General features: G+C 33.1%; 1 protein-coding gene across 1 annotated transcript; it reads right to left on the bottom strand.

Annotated features, from left to right (window-relative positions):
• Positions 1-8,416: 8,416 nt before the first annotated feature.
• On the bottom strand, positions 8,417-10,582 carry LOC120088575 (uncharacterized). Its single transcript, XM_039045968.2, has 2 exons — positions 9,833-10,582; positions 8,417-9,030 (listed from the first exon to the last, which is right to left on the bottom strand). Exons 1-2 carry the CDS (start codon positions 10,464-10,466, stop codon positions 8,702-8,704), a joined length of 963 nt encoding a protein of 320 aa, XP_038901896.2. The 5' UTR covers positions 10,467-10,582; the 3' UTR covers positions 8,417-8,701.
• Positions 10,583-15,641: the final 5,059 nt, after the last annotated feature.

The following is a 15,641-nucleotide window of genomic DNA, read 5'->3' as shown; positions in this document are numbered from 1 at the left end:
AATGTATCGGATGCACCTTAAAGATAGGATATGATTGTATACGGTCTCCTTGTCCTTGTGTGCATCTTTCATCATCACATAGGTAAGAAGTAGAGACTTAGGAATAAGCTCTATAGACATTAACCCATTCATTGCATGCATCCTAAAATTAGGAGCTATCGCATTTGCATTGGAAAATGAATTGTTGTCGCATGAGTGTAGCATGATTGCATAGCTTGAACGCATTCTCAGGAAATGTTAGCTAAAGACCTTCTCAACCCGTTCTTCCACATACTCATTGTATTTGTCGCATAATTACTCTTTTCTCAAATCCGCCGCATACACTTTATACCCTAAACAACAAACCAACCAACACTTTGATTTATTTGTTACCGCAAAGTAATCGAAAATTACCACCACATACTGTGTCCTTAGTCCCTGTGTTCGATCTTGGACTTACCAGGCAACTCAGTAGGATTTATACTTGGGTCTTGCTAAGAAAACTTGCTTGCACAACACATCTTCCACCATCGCATTCCTTACCATTATTTCATCGCATAACAACACACATCACATATCTTTGTAGATCTCTTCAAGATCTTGATCAACAACAATTTTCCCCTCGAAAGATCACCGTTAACCACCTCAAGATCTTCCCCACTATTCTCTTGGAGCTTTAGAATGAGTTGTGAGACTCGAGAAGAACTTGAAGCAATGAATAAACAAGGAGAAGCTCACTGCACCACACTGCTTGAAGAACTCTTCTTCAACCCGAAGTTTTCTCTAAAATTTCTTTAGAATGCATGCCTCAAATTCACTCCAATCTTCTTTATTTATTGCAGGTGAACATGCAAAGAAGATCAGTGTATGGGTTGCAGCTCATGCTTGAAGTAAATGTGAAGAAGGAAGTGATGTTTGTGTGAGCTAGTAGAAGATGGGTAATGGAAAAACCATTTTTTCCATTTTGTGCGTGTTTCCAATTTTTCAATTTTTCCCAAAATCAAATGATTAAAAACTAAAAATTTTATTATTTTTAATAAAATTATTTTTTACACAAATCCATCTTCATATATTTAAATCATATTTAAATATAAATTCTCCTATTCCATTTAATTCTAATTTGAATATTTCAAATTAACTTTCAAGCTACTATAAAGCTTATCCATTTACGAGCTAATAGGGGGACCTTGCGGACCTACAAATCATGGGCTTCAACGATCTGAGATTAATTGGTTAAACTCATTAAACCAAATTAACCCTCATTCGTTAACTAATGGGTCACTCCACTATAGCCCATAGTTGAACTCCCCTCACTATAGATATATTATGTCCACATTATATAACCATAATCAGTAAGTCAATCTTTCACAGGTTGTTTGTAATCATAGTTGGGTTAAGATAACCGCCTGTGAATACAACTTATTCCTTAAGTTCCCACTGACCCTTTAATGAACAATGTTTTGACTCATAACACTTATGAATCAAATACTTTCTTTATCATGAGAAGGCAGAGTCCTGATTATTCAAGACCTGGAATCAGTTTTAAGAGAACAACCTATCTGCTAACCCTAAATCGGGTAGAAGTGAGTTTCATCTTGCAGGGCTATGTTCCCAGCTATTCATCTGGTATTATCCCCAAAATAGGAGGCTTATTGAGCAGTGCTGTTGGACTACTCTCACCGTTTGCAGATCAAAGGATAATCCCGAACAAACAGGAATTCATAGCTAGCTCAGGATTACGATCGAGTTAACTTAGGTTACTTAATAAATGAAATAGTCAGTTTTAACAGTAAACGGTCGTTATAAAGAAAAGTGACCATTTTCGTGGTCCAGTCTATATGCAAACTCATTGCATAGGATGCCCCCACTCACATGTCTCAACATGAACGATCTGTGGGTCATATCGTTTGTACCACTTTACAACTTCTTGTAACAATTACAGAGTGGGCCGCATCCAATAGTGTTACAAGGATGAGATACCCAAATTTATCCATATATTTATTAGACCATTTAGGCCATATACTGTTAACTTGATTCTATTTATGTCACTACATAAAGTTACAGTATTCAGACTATAGCCATGGATATGTTTATTAGATTTTCATAATAAAATGCAAAATCAACAATTTGTCATTATTGATAAATAGAATGTTTAACACGAACTACGAGTTCTAGGATATTCCCAACAAAAAGTACCCGTATAAAGAAGAAGAAAAAGGACAAATCACCCCAACTCTTGTACCTTCAAATGATGGAAAAGAAGTCATGCTAGTAATTTTTTGACGACATTGTTTAGCCAACAAGCGTAGACTAGCATGCGCTAAGATGATAATTATGAATGAATTATCATTCAAATTTGTTAAGACGGAGGGTTTTAGACACTTTTGTAATGTTTCGTGTCCTAAGTTTGATGTTCCATCGAGAGTAACAATCGCTAGAGATGCATATCAATTTTATCTTGAGAAGAAAAAAAATTGAAATCATTTCTAGTTAAAAGCTCTAAAGAGTTTGTCTTACTATCGACACATGGACTTCGTTACAAAATGTGAACTACATGGTCATCGCTGCATATTTTATTGATTCTAAATGAGTTTTGCATAAAAAGATTTTGAGTTTTTGTCAAGTTGCTAATCATAAAGGGGAGACTATTGGGAAGGTGATTGAGAGTTGTTTGTTGGAATGGAGGATTGACAAAAAAATTTCCATCAGCATTGATAATACAAGTTCTAACGATTTGGCTATTTCTTATGTTAAGAGAAGACTCAAAAGTTGGAAATCTGTTGTTTTAGATGGAGAACTATTATATATAAGGTGTTGTACCCACATTATTAATCTTATTGTAAATGATGGATTGAAAGATATGCATTATTCTATTGCTAATTTTCATAATGTTGTAAGATATGTTTGATCATCACCTAGGAGAATGGAAAATTTTAAAGCTTGTGTGAAACAAGAAAAAAAATTAAGTGTAAGGCTCTTATTTATTTAGATGTGGCAACTAGGTGGAATTCTACTTATTTAATGCTTGAACATGCAATTAAATTTGAGAAAGCTTTTAGAACTTTAAAGGAAGAGAAAGAGGACTCAGATTTTGTTGATTACTTCGAGGAAGATGACCGTGGAAATAAAAGATTGGACCCCCAAGTATATCTGATTGGTTGACTGTATGTGTGTTAATAAAGTTTTTAAAAAGATTTTATGAAACCACCACAAGGACAAGTGATTTTCATATGTGACTTCTAATGTTGGTTATAAGGAAATTAATAAAATTTAGTTTGCTTTAAACAAACGGAGCGATAATACCAACTCTGTTCTAAGTATGATGACTATGAATATGAAGACAATGTTTGATAAGTATAGGGATTCACTTGAAAAAATGAATAAATTGATGTTTGTGGCTATGGTGATTGATCCTCGGTACAAGTTAAAGTACTTGAATTACTGTCTTTCCAATGTTTATGAGAGTGATATTGTTAAGGATATGGTTAAGAGTGTGAAGTTATATTTGTATCATCTATATAACTTTTACAAATCACATAACACTTCAACTCGAGGTAATCATAATACCAATGATTCCCAACAATCAAAGACTATAACTATAAATGAAGATGATTATGGTGTGGACGATGAAATAGATGATCTGTGGATAACTTTTAAGAGATTGAGAGAAGAAGAAAATTCATTGGAAGTGGAGAATGATTTGACTTCTTATTTGTTTGACAATGATATAGAAGATAAAGATGATTTTGAGATTTTGTACTGGTGGAAAACGGGTAACTACAAATATCTCATTTTATCAAAAATTGTTTGAGATGTTTTAGCGGTTCCGATATCTATAGTGACTTCTGAATCTGCGTTTAGTAACGAAAGGAGGATTCTTGATTCCTTTTGAAGTTCTTTGACTCTAAAAACAATGGAGGCCTTGATATGTACACAAAGTTTCCACCCACAACTTGAAGAGTTAGAGGCTTGTGAAAATATTGAGTAAGGTAATTAAATGAACTATTTATTGTACATATCTAACATGTATTATGCTCAAATAATTAATATATTTAATTTTGCATGATTTGTTTTGTAGAGAACCCATTCTGTTGTTTTGAAATAAGGAATTAGATTTGGAGTATAATGATGATTTTATTTGTAAGTTTTGCTACCATACGATCAAATATTATTATTACTTATAAATATCCTCTTGATTTAATGTATTCGTAATTTTTTTTCCAACAATAGAAGTGAAAAGACCAAAAATGAAGAAGAAAACTCACTCAAGTCATTCGTCATGGTGTTTTTATTTTATACGCTAATAATAGTTATTATTGAACTTGAAATTTTATGTAATAGACTAATAGTTATTATTAAACTTGAACTTTTCACTGCTCGAAATGGGTGTTGTTTTTCATTACTCTTTTGGAGGTGTAAGGGCTCTTGGCTTGGAGTGTTTGGATATTGAGCCAGAACACCATCATCCGAAGTGAAAGCTATTATAGAAGGAATGTGCCTCTCTCTTGACCAAGCTTCTCGGACAATATTGTTGAACCAAACTTTCTGTGGCTGTTAATTTGCTCAATGGTGTTTATGTTTCTTATTATGAAGTTCAATGTCTGATTTATAGTTTCGTGAGTACACGCTGTTTTTTAGAAAACAAAAAATTGTTCATGTAAAGTGAAGTTTGAATTCTGTTGCCCATGAAACTACTGTGAGGAGCTATGAAATATAGAATTTGTGGTGTTTGGTGTAATTTCTTCCCGAATTGGGCTATCTCCTTGGTTGCTATAGACTTGTGCGTAAATTCTTGCCCTTGACGCTTAGTGAAGTTTCCTTTTTTTTTTTTAAAGAAAAAGAAATGTAGGCCGATTGAAGATGGTAAATTGGCAATCATAAATAGGATACTGTACTAAAAAACTAAGTAAATCTTATAAGATATGTTATTGATTTTGAATTTTAAAAATCGCAATCACAAACGACTTTAGCACAAATTAAGATATATTTTCAGAAGTCAAAGTGAGTTTGACTTTGTGACATTCGCATGACCTCTATCCTAACAAATCTAAACACTTGAAACCAACTTTTTGATTGTTTTTTTTCCTAGTGTTTAATGGTCAATATCTCCCTAATTCTCACTTTCACTATGTTGTCGTGGCTACCACCATCCTTTGTGGGCAGCCACCACTAAAAACCTACTCCGACCACTATCACGGACAAGCTTCTGTAACTGCCATCAGCCACCTCTAGCCACCACCTTCGTGCTACTGCTGCTAGCCACCTCCTTTATAGTTTTGACATTACTAAATACCTTTAGAATATAATAAATCAAACAAACTTGTATATATAGGGGGTTTTGTATGAAAGGTCTCTTTTTAGGGTCCCAAATGAAATTTGGCCCAAGATTCAAATTTGTTCGAAAACGACCTCCTGTTTACGTCAATCCCGTGTGAAAATACCATATTGTCTCCACAGATCAAGCACGAAGGGTCTGGCGCTTTAACTAATTCTCACTTCTCATTCCTTTTTCTTGTTCCTCATCAGGTATAACTATAATTTTTTTCGACTTTTCCTTTTGTTCATATTCTTCCTCTTGCTTCTCCTCTGGCTTCTCGTTTTGGCCTCTTGTTCTTCATCAGACACAACTGTAATTTTCTTTTTCAGAAAAAAAAAACTGCAAAACGAAGAAGGAAAAGAAAAAAAAATGGAGAATAAGGAAGAAGAAGAAGAAAAGCGCTGGAAAAGAAGAAGAAGAAACACGTGGGAAAAGAAGAAGAAGAAGAAGAAGAAGAAGAAGAAGAAGAAGAAGAAAAGCGTAGGAAAAGAAGAAGAAGAAGAAGAACACAGGAAAAAATGGAAGAAGAAGAAGGAAAAAAAAAAAAGAAGGCGCGGTAGAACTAACAGGAACCAGAAGAAGGAGAAGAAGCGGAAGAAGAAGAATGCAAAAGATAAAAAAGAAGATGAACGCATAATAAAGATGTAAAATTTTTTCTTTTGCAGATTGAGCAACTGCAAAACGAAGAAGAAGGAAGAAGTGCATTGGAATTAAAGTGGTAGTTTCTCATGGTACTGGCATAAACAAAAGGCCAAAATTAATTGATTTTTAAATATTGGTTTACTTTTCATTTGGACCCCTATATTAGGTGCCTTTCGTACAATTATTTCGTATATAAGAACACTTTTTAGAAAGAATTATCAAACACATACGAATTTTTATTTTAAGGATTTTTTTTATATCAAGAATGCTTAAATAAAAATACATCCTTTTCATGCATCTTCACCCTTTTTTATAGGATTTTTGAAAAGCTTTTTTTGAGTCATTCTAAACCCATCCTTTTCATGCATCTTCACCCTTTGTTTATCGTAGTGAGCCCAACAAAAAGAAAATCACTAAAAATTATATATTAAAAAATGTTGTCATTATAAATTCATAACAAATCATGGCTGGACAGAAGGAATAAATTGCACAGAGATAAAAGATAAATGCAACATACGCTAAAGATTTTTCAAAACTCTACTTGGAACCTGTGAAACACAAGTGCTTTAAATTATTCATAAATCAAATTAATTACTGATTTAATATTATATTAGTGGAATTAAATTGAATGGTCGTTTTCAAACGTCCATCTCAGGTGTAGTTTGTACGAAATAATTGATGGGACAATGTGAAATTTGAGCCCAACTTCTACTTTCCACTTCCTCACGATTTTACATGTACATCCAACCTACCATTCTTCAAATTAAGCCATTAATTATCTTCCTTATCTTATGTCCGCTGTTATTTTGAAATAAAGAAAAACAAATTAACTTCTTTCTAAATATAACAAAATCTTACTATTTATCAACAATAGACTATGATTATGATTGGTAAAAATTCTTACAGATAATCATTTCGATCGGGATGAAGAATCCCCAATTTAAACAAGGATAGGTCAAACCGAGAACACAAAATAGGTCCCCAATCGAAAATAGGGAGAGTATTCCACTCCATCCTTGACCCAACCCCATCCCAATTATTATTATTATTATTATTATATATATATATATATATAATAATAATAATAATAATAATAATAATAATAATAATAATAATAATAATAATAACAACAACAGGTTGGCTTAATGTTATTATAAATTTTATATAACAGTAGCTTGACATACTGTTTTTATTAATTTTTTTATTAATTTCTTTTTATAATATAATTAACTTTAACTTTATATTAAAATTACAGCAAAAAAGTATAATTTTTTAAAACTACTAATTTAAATACATAAAATAATAATAATACTAATTTATTGTCTAAAATATTAAAGGGACGTTTGAAATAAGGAGTTGGTTACTATAGTCTTAAGTATTTTTTAAATTATTAATTTAAATACATAAAATAATAATAATACTAATTTGTTGTCTAAAACATTAAGAAGACGTTTGGGATAAAGAGTTGGTTATTATAGTCTTAGATTATTATAGTAAGGTTATAATAAATTGTGTTTTGGATGTAGATTATTTTAGTTTTAGTAAATGAGTGTTTTGAAATAGTGTTGACTATAGTTAATTGGGGGTTTTAAAATAGTATTTACTGTAGTAATATATGGTTACAATAGTCTTAGGATAGTTTTTGCCCCAAACGCTCCCTTATAATTTCAATATAAAATATCAAATTTTAATTAGTTTTAAACAAATAAATAATTCAAAATAAAATATAAACGAAAATTTTTCTCCGCGGGACCCGACCCCCGAATGGGGATTCCTCGACCCCAACTCCGACTTCCCAAAATGGAAAATAGGGTGAGGATGAAGATTACAAATCTCCACCAGGATGGGGATGGGGAATACATCCCCCTCTCCTGCCCCGTTGCCAACGCTAACCGTAGATATCCATCACTGACACTGATAGATGTCTATCACGGTCTATCATTGATATACAGTGATATTTTGTTATATTTGAAAATATTCTCAACAATTTTAACATTATGAAAAATTATATAGTTTTTTTTATTTTGTTTTTCTATGTATTGCAGAAACATGAGGGCAACCCCAAAATTTATTAAAATAATATTTGCAAAAGATTCAAATCTTCGTGGAAGAAAAAGAAATCAACACGAAAAAGATAAACTGATTAATCATAACCTAACAGATTAAATTGTGGTATATTGATCTAAAATTTACCTCAATCCACAAATGTATTGATCATGGACGAAAATAGAAGTAATATTTTGGTGTATGTCAAGATGTACCGATCTTCATGTATACATCCCCTTTCATCACTCACATAAAAAAAAGAATCAAAATATTTTAAGAAATTTGTCACATGACAAGTTATAATTGGACAATTTGATGGGATGTACAAAAATAAATATTATTTGGGAAGCACTTAAGTATTTTTCAAAATTAGGCCACGTTTATTTTTCAATAAATATAATCAATCCATTATAATATAAAAAGTGGAATCCATTTAAATATATTAATAATATTTTATGAATTATGAATAATAAAAGAGTTTATTATGATGGTAACAATTTTGATTATGGAGCAAAGGTGTTTGTTTTGAGCTAAGCTAAGCCTGCTTTTCACATGAATTTTAAGCTTGGCTTAAAATTTAACACAAAATGAAAATGAAAGGTGTGGAGCCCACCCAAACACAATGAATAATAATAATAATCAAACAAACCATATATACAGATTACACACTCAATAATTTTAAATTTAAGGCTTATCCATTTGGTTTGAAGTTTGTTTCTACCTTTCCATGTCCGTTTCCGTGAACTTGTGGCCCATTTGAATGAAACTCCTGGAAGCGACGTCGTATGGTGTTAGTTTTGTTGAGGCAGCTGCTTCTAATGCTTTTTCTTCGTCGTCGGTCATTAATGAAAAGTAGTGGGCGGCGTTCTTGGGCGTTTCTTGTTGGTATAGTTTAAGCAGAAGCAAATGAAATGATAAAGCGAAAATGATGAGTGCAATTAACAGCCAGCTGAACTGAAGGTTGATCAGCGCCTTGGCTCGCTGAAGTGGCTCCTCCCCGGCGCAACGCACCACCTTGTGCCCATCTTCCAAGTGCATAAAGCAACCTATATATTATACAATTATATATCAAATCCATTATTTTAATATACCATACTATAATTTCTTTATCAATGTTATTATTTGGACAAATGCAATCTAATCTGCAACTAATTTCATACTCATTTTTTTTATATATATATAAAAAAGAAAAATATAAAAATAATCATTTAAAAAAAAAAAAAACTACTACAACGACAGATTTCAACAAATCCACGTAAACGGATAGGTATTAATTATTTACCAACCATTGTGTGTCTTGGCAAACAAGAAATGAGGATAGAAAACTACCAAAAGAATGTTTTTTTCCCATTCTTTTAAAAAATAAGGGAAAATGCATTTTTGCCTTAAATTCGGGGCGTAGTTTTTATTTAATATCTAGTTAGATTTTAAAATGTTACATTTAATTCTTAAGTCTTGAGTTTAGTTTTAATTCAATATCAAAATTTTAATTTTTAAATTTGAAATTTGTTTCAATTTGGTTTATAGATTTCAAGATCATTAAATATTTATTTTGGTCATTTATGGTGATAAGAAATCAATTCATTTAAACTTTTAAATTGGTTGATGATTTAATATAAAATAAAAGTTTGTGAAAAATACCTCTTGTCTTATTACCCCTTCGTTAAATTACTTGTAGATGAGACGAAAAGAAGATAGAAACAAACTAGCTACAAACTTAATTTTCCACTTTTTATAAAAGAGAGAACCAATAATTGTCAAATTATTTTCCGCCGTCATAAATTTTTGAAAAATATTTAGACAAAAATTTTCTGGAAATATCTGTGAATAATTTTTTGGTTACCATACCTTTAGGAATGAAAGAAGGAGTCCAAAGCGCGAAGCCCATGAGCATAAGCCAAAGGCCTTGAAAAACAATGCTAAGAGATCTCACAAACGCCACCAAGAAGCTAGTGGGAAAAGCAATCCCAAGGAGAGTTGTGGCAAAAGACACAAACACAAGAAGCTGAAGAAGCAAGTGGTATTGTCCTTCAGGGCCCATATGGTCAGCCGAGTGAAGGTGAAACAAGAGAAGCTCTTGCCCAAAAGCCACACCCCCAACAAACTGTGTCAGCTCAAAATAAGCTTTCGGACGAAGCCGATCCAAAACAACGCAAAAGGCAGCAAACACAAAGAAAGTCATGGAAATGTTGGAGTGTTCGAAGTTGTGGAGATGGTAGGAAGGGATGGTGCCGTCCGTGTCGAACGGCTGGTGCTGTTGTGGGCCGATGAATAACTCCATGGCTATGGAGGCCGAGGCGCCAACCATGATCAGACACGGCTCTAAGTACTTGAATCTTGAAGTGGGGAACCATGAGAGGAATTTAACGGTATTTGGAGGATCGTTGTTACGAGCTTCGATTTTGGTATTGTTGAAGAGATGCCATAGGCCAATGATGAAGAACCCAAACCCGGGCGCTACATGACCCACTAAAGTCCCCATAATAATAACAAAGAAAAAAGAGAAGAAGGGAGGTAGAGTTATGAAGGGGATTGTAACTTGTAAGTTTATGTAATGTTAACTTATAAGAGAAGGGTCAAACTTCAAAGGGTCTAGAGGGTTCGAATTGAGTTGGCGAGGTTGTTTTTGTTGAAGCTTTGAAGTTTGAAGAAGAAAAAAAAAAAAGAAAAAAAGAGGGGTATATTAGGGATATTTAAAGTTTAGAGTTGACTAAAAATATAGTTACGTATTTGATTAGGTGTAGTAGAAGGATTAGTGGGCCAACCCAAGCTCGCAGCCTCTTGGCTTGTTTGGTTTGAGTCTACTCTTCAAGCCTACATTTAACCTAATCTTTTGTAGAGAGGGAAAAAAAGGCAGCCTAATTTTTAATTATTTGTTGTCAATTACAATTTTGCCTTGGCAGGTCAAATTTCGAGACCCAACAGAAGAAAAATATAATACAAAATAACATAACCAACAGCAAGAAGACAATTACCATGCCTTAATTTAACCCTGTATATTAGTAGCTACATGTGTTATGATTTATGTTACGATTTATGTTGTCCTAACATCACTATAAGTGCAATAATATTTAATGGGGTGTTTGACCCGAACTTGAGGTTAGTAGAGTGATTATTAACTTCAAACTCTTACATTATTGTTTACTATTTCTTATCTAGACTAAAATAGTTTATATCTCAAATATAGATTATTATAATTTAGACTAAAAATATCTTCACCTCAAATACAGACTATTATAATTTACTAACTATAAGAGTCGTTGACTCCCCTTCAACCCATTTCACTGCTAGCCTACTATTGGTAATCTAGCTTTTGATTTTGATATTGTAGAATTATTTTTTTAAAAAAAAATATTTGGTTAATGGTCAAAAACCGACATAAATAATATTCAATTTTTTTTTTTCATAATTTCATGCATAATCTGAAAAATGAAATTGGTAGACTTGATTGATATTGAAGAATGAAATGATATCGGTTAATATTAAAGTTATTAAGTTATATTTGAATACAACGAAAATTGAACTTTTGATCTCAATTATGATATTGGGCGTCGTTATTTATTAAACTATATTTGAGTTGATTCGATTGTAATCTAAGTATATACATATAGTGAAACAATATGCTTAATTGAGTAAAGGTAAGAGAATCAAATACTTCTACGATTGTTTAACTTTTAAAAAATAAAAGAGAGAGACTATTGAACTTTGCCTCGATATATACATGTTTCATTTTTATATATAGATGTAAAAAGTTAGTTGCTTTAGATAACTGTCATTTCTTTACTTTATGAATTGATTTGGCAATATTCTATTCTGATTTATAATACAAAACGCTGTCCATTAAAAGAATTGTTTGTAAAATTGGAGAAGAAGTTTCTGAAGTTGGAAATTTATTCTTATTTTTCATAAAGTTATCATTACTATTTGTGCTATGAATCAAGTGCATAAACTCATATCACTCTATTTTTTTTTTTAGTTTTGTTATTATTTTTTATATTTTAAAATTCACGCTACCTACTTCATGTATATCTTCTATTTTATATTGGATACACTATATCTAAAAATTTGTTGGTTTCTTTACAAGATGTGATCTGTTTATATTATAAAATTTTGAACTTACAATTGATCTTTTTGAACAAAAGACCAAATTCAATATAAAATCCTTAACGGTAAATAAAGAGAAATAAATAGTCAAATACAATTTTTAAAAAATAATTCAAAGTTTTAACTTGTCGTGGAAGAATATGAAAAATAATCCAGTAATAAATTAATGGAATGAAATAAAAAAAAAATATTGAGGACTACGTGTCTCCTAAGTATGCATATGATGACGTAGGATTGCTCTTTTGATGTGATTTATTATATTTCTTTAATAATTGAGTGTGAGAATCCAAATACTAAGGACCTGCTGGAACTAAAATAATGTTCATCTTATATTGGGATATCCCCATATTACTTTTACCTATATATTTTCGAGGAGAATATTATATCCATCCCTTCTTATTTCCTATATCTATTTTTTTTTTCCGTGGCTGCAGATGGAGGATTCAACCTTCGACTTCTAAGCAAAGGTTGATGTCCTAGATGACTAGATCTTTACGTTAATAATCACAAAACACTAAGATATAACGGTTGATAACAATTCAAGAGTCAGGGGAGATAGAATGTTGATGCTTGAAAATCCTTCTGTCGTTTACCAAAAGACTGCACGATCGTGTAGACGATGTACCAAGAACTAAAGGATAATTCAATTAAGTAAACGATAGGAGGAAGCGTTAGATGATCGTGTAGACGATAGTTGATTGAAGCTAGACGATCGTATAGACGACAACTGAGGAACTAAACGATCGTCGATGCAATAGGAACTATATGACCGTGTAAAAGATACCTTAGCAAAATCTAAACGATCGTAGAGGTAAGAAGAAAAGACACGAGAGTTTAAGTAGTTCGGCCAAAGGCCTACATCCACTGTGCAAATTGGGAGGTTCTCTTTTATTACTCTTCAAAGTATTATAGAATGAATGCTTTGCTCTCTCGGTTTTTTATTCACTCTTACATTAATCTCACATTCGATTTCGTTTATATATGTGCAAGCGAATCGGTCAACGATGAAGCTCTGGTGGTTACAACACTTAACAGAAAGAGGTCGACAACGGTTCAACTGCCAACTGTATTGTTCTACTTCTTGATTTCGAGTATTTCTGTAACAATCTCCACCTTTGTAAGCATCCAGAGTTCCTTCCCTCTTTGCTTCACTGAGCTGACTTGAGCTACCCAAGAAGATCTAAGCATATGCCAAGCTTATTTAATGGAACGATTTTAGTTAGCATATCAGCTGCATTATCAGAGGTATGAATCTTCATTACCTCAACTTCCCCTTTCTCAATCTCTTGTTTGATGAAATGATATTTGATATTGATATGCTTGGTTCTGCAGTGAAACTGTTGATTCTTAGATAGGTATATTGTGCTCTGGTTATCACAATAAATTCTGATTTTTGTTTGTATTATGTCGAAATCGTTTAGTAAACCTTTCAGCCATAAACCTTCCTTCACAGCCTCAGACAATGCGATGAACTCAACCTCTGTTGTGAAAAGGGCCACAACATGCTGCAAAGTAGCTTTCCAACTAATCAAATTGTTCCCCCACATGAAAACATAGCCTGATAGGGAACATCTTCTGTCCAAGTCCCCTGAATAGTCTGCATCTACATAACCATAAACTTCATCATTCGGATGGCTCATTTTATCTATATAAGACTTTTGCCTCCTTGGATGAACATAGTGAAGGAACTTTTATCAAAGAGCACCTCTGATCAGAAGCAAGATTGTTCCAAACTCACTGTGACAGAAATACCGCATTTACAATCAAACAAACAAGCTATGCATTTAACAATAAATTACGACATGCTTTGAACTTTAACAACAACAAGAGAACAAGATACATACCAGTTGAAGAACTCTTCTTCGCCTTTCAAATCTCGCTCTCGTCCCAGGACTGCACCTCTCGCTCTCACTATGCAAGCCAAATAAATCGTCCACCAAATCACTGTCATCTACCCACCAATGGACTTCTCACGAACTCGATAACAAGGAAGACACCACCACTCGGAACCCTTGGTATTCTTGGAGTGAGAATCCATGAGGTGTGGGCTTTATTGGATTTGGTAGAGGAAAAGAGGAAGGGACGATCGTTTACCACGACTAAGCAAACGGGAGATATCAGGTGTCTATCGTATAGACGGATGCTTGATCGTTTAAGTAAAGGTACACGATCGTGTAGAAAAAAGGACAAGATCGTATAGACGATCGTTTAGTAAAATGCTCAGGCACGCGATCGCTTAGAAAATGCTAGACGATCGTTTAGGTAATTTTATGTGATTGTTTAGGAAAAAGGTGCGCGTGTACACGATCGTTTAGTAAACATTGAGCTATCATGTATGCTCTCGGTTTACTAGGTGATAGGCAGTGTACTACTCGGTGAGCGAATATCTAATCTTTTTGCAAAATGAAAACCATTTTCATTTTATCCTTCAGTTACAAAAATTGAATGCAACCTCCTACTAACTCATTCGATTACGGAGAAAAAGCCGGCACAATTGTCCCATAATTGTTAAATTAAAAAATAAATATAATCTTATTATATTTATAACCTACGATTTAATATTACATCTTATGCAACGTATGAACCATAGTCCTTTTCTCCTCCACTAAATATAAATCATATTTATATAATTTTCGTCCAATTAATGTATCTCATACATCATGTCAACTATATCATATATAATCGAACTCCCTCTTGTCAATTTAAACACTTCAAATTGACCCAAAAACTAATTCTCAACTTGAATCCATTGAGTTACCAAGGGGACCTTATGGACCTATGACTCGAACCTCCAACGGTATGTGAATAGCTGACTAAACTCTTTAACCACGAGATCCACCATCCGTTAACTGCTAGACATTCCATTAAAGACCGACAACTGCACTCTTTGAAGAAAATCGGACATGAGGATTTCCATGAGTAGCGGAAGGATCGTTCCAAATTTCAATCGTATTTGAACATTAACAATTACAATGAAGAAACAGAAACATACAGGCTATGCACAAAACCAAATTACAATATGTTTTTCTATACAATCAAGGGAAGAATTACATATACCTTTGAAGACTCATCTTCAACACCCTTAATCACGAACGCTCATTCACAACAAAACGACAATCACGAATGCTCGATCACTACGACCGCTACATTGCACGATCCACAACAATCTCGAACACAATGATCACCAAGATCACAAAAATAGTGAACAACCTCCATAAAACCTCGACTGTGTCGAGTTGAGTACGACACCACCACAATGGCTACCTTGGTATTCTCGATGTGAGAATCTAGAAGTGTGGGCTCTGTGTGGACTTGGTTAGAGGAAGAGACTGAAGGAAGAATAATCGTGTAAACGATTGAGTAAGTGGGAGGTGTCAAATTCTATCGTATAGACGATGCCCAATCGTTTAACACACGCTATACGATCGTTTAGCAAAAGCTGCACGATCGTTTAACTAATCGGCTAGCTGAGTGATCTATCGTATAGAAATACTCCAAGATCGTCTAGTCTTTCTTCAGTTATCGTTTAGCAAATCTAATTTACTTGACAACC

Source organism: Benincasa hispida, chromosome 10 (genome assembly GCF_027475165.1).
Source record: "Benincasa hispida cultivar pf3 chromosome 10, pf3_genome.v1.1, whole genome shotgun sequence".
NCBI lineage: Eukaryota > Viridiplantae > Streptophyta > Magnoliopsida > Cucurbitales > Cucurbitaceae > Benincasa > Benincasa hispida.
Note: the sequence above shows the minus strand (reverse complement) of the source record. Positions and strands in the feature narration are given on the sequence as shown.

Coding starts and splice junctions, on each gene's coding strand:
- LOC120088575 (XM_039045968.2), bottom strand. CDS start 10,466: ATGGGGACTTTAGTGGGTCATGTAGCGCCCGGGTTTGGGTTCTTCATC. Junction 9,031..9,832: donor TCCTTCTTTCATTCCTAAAG/GTATGGTAACCA, acceptor TATAATATATAG/GTTGCTTTATGCACTTGGAA.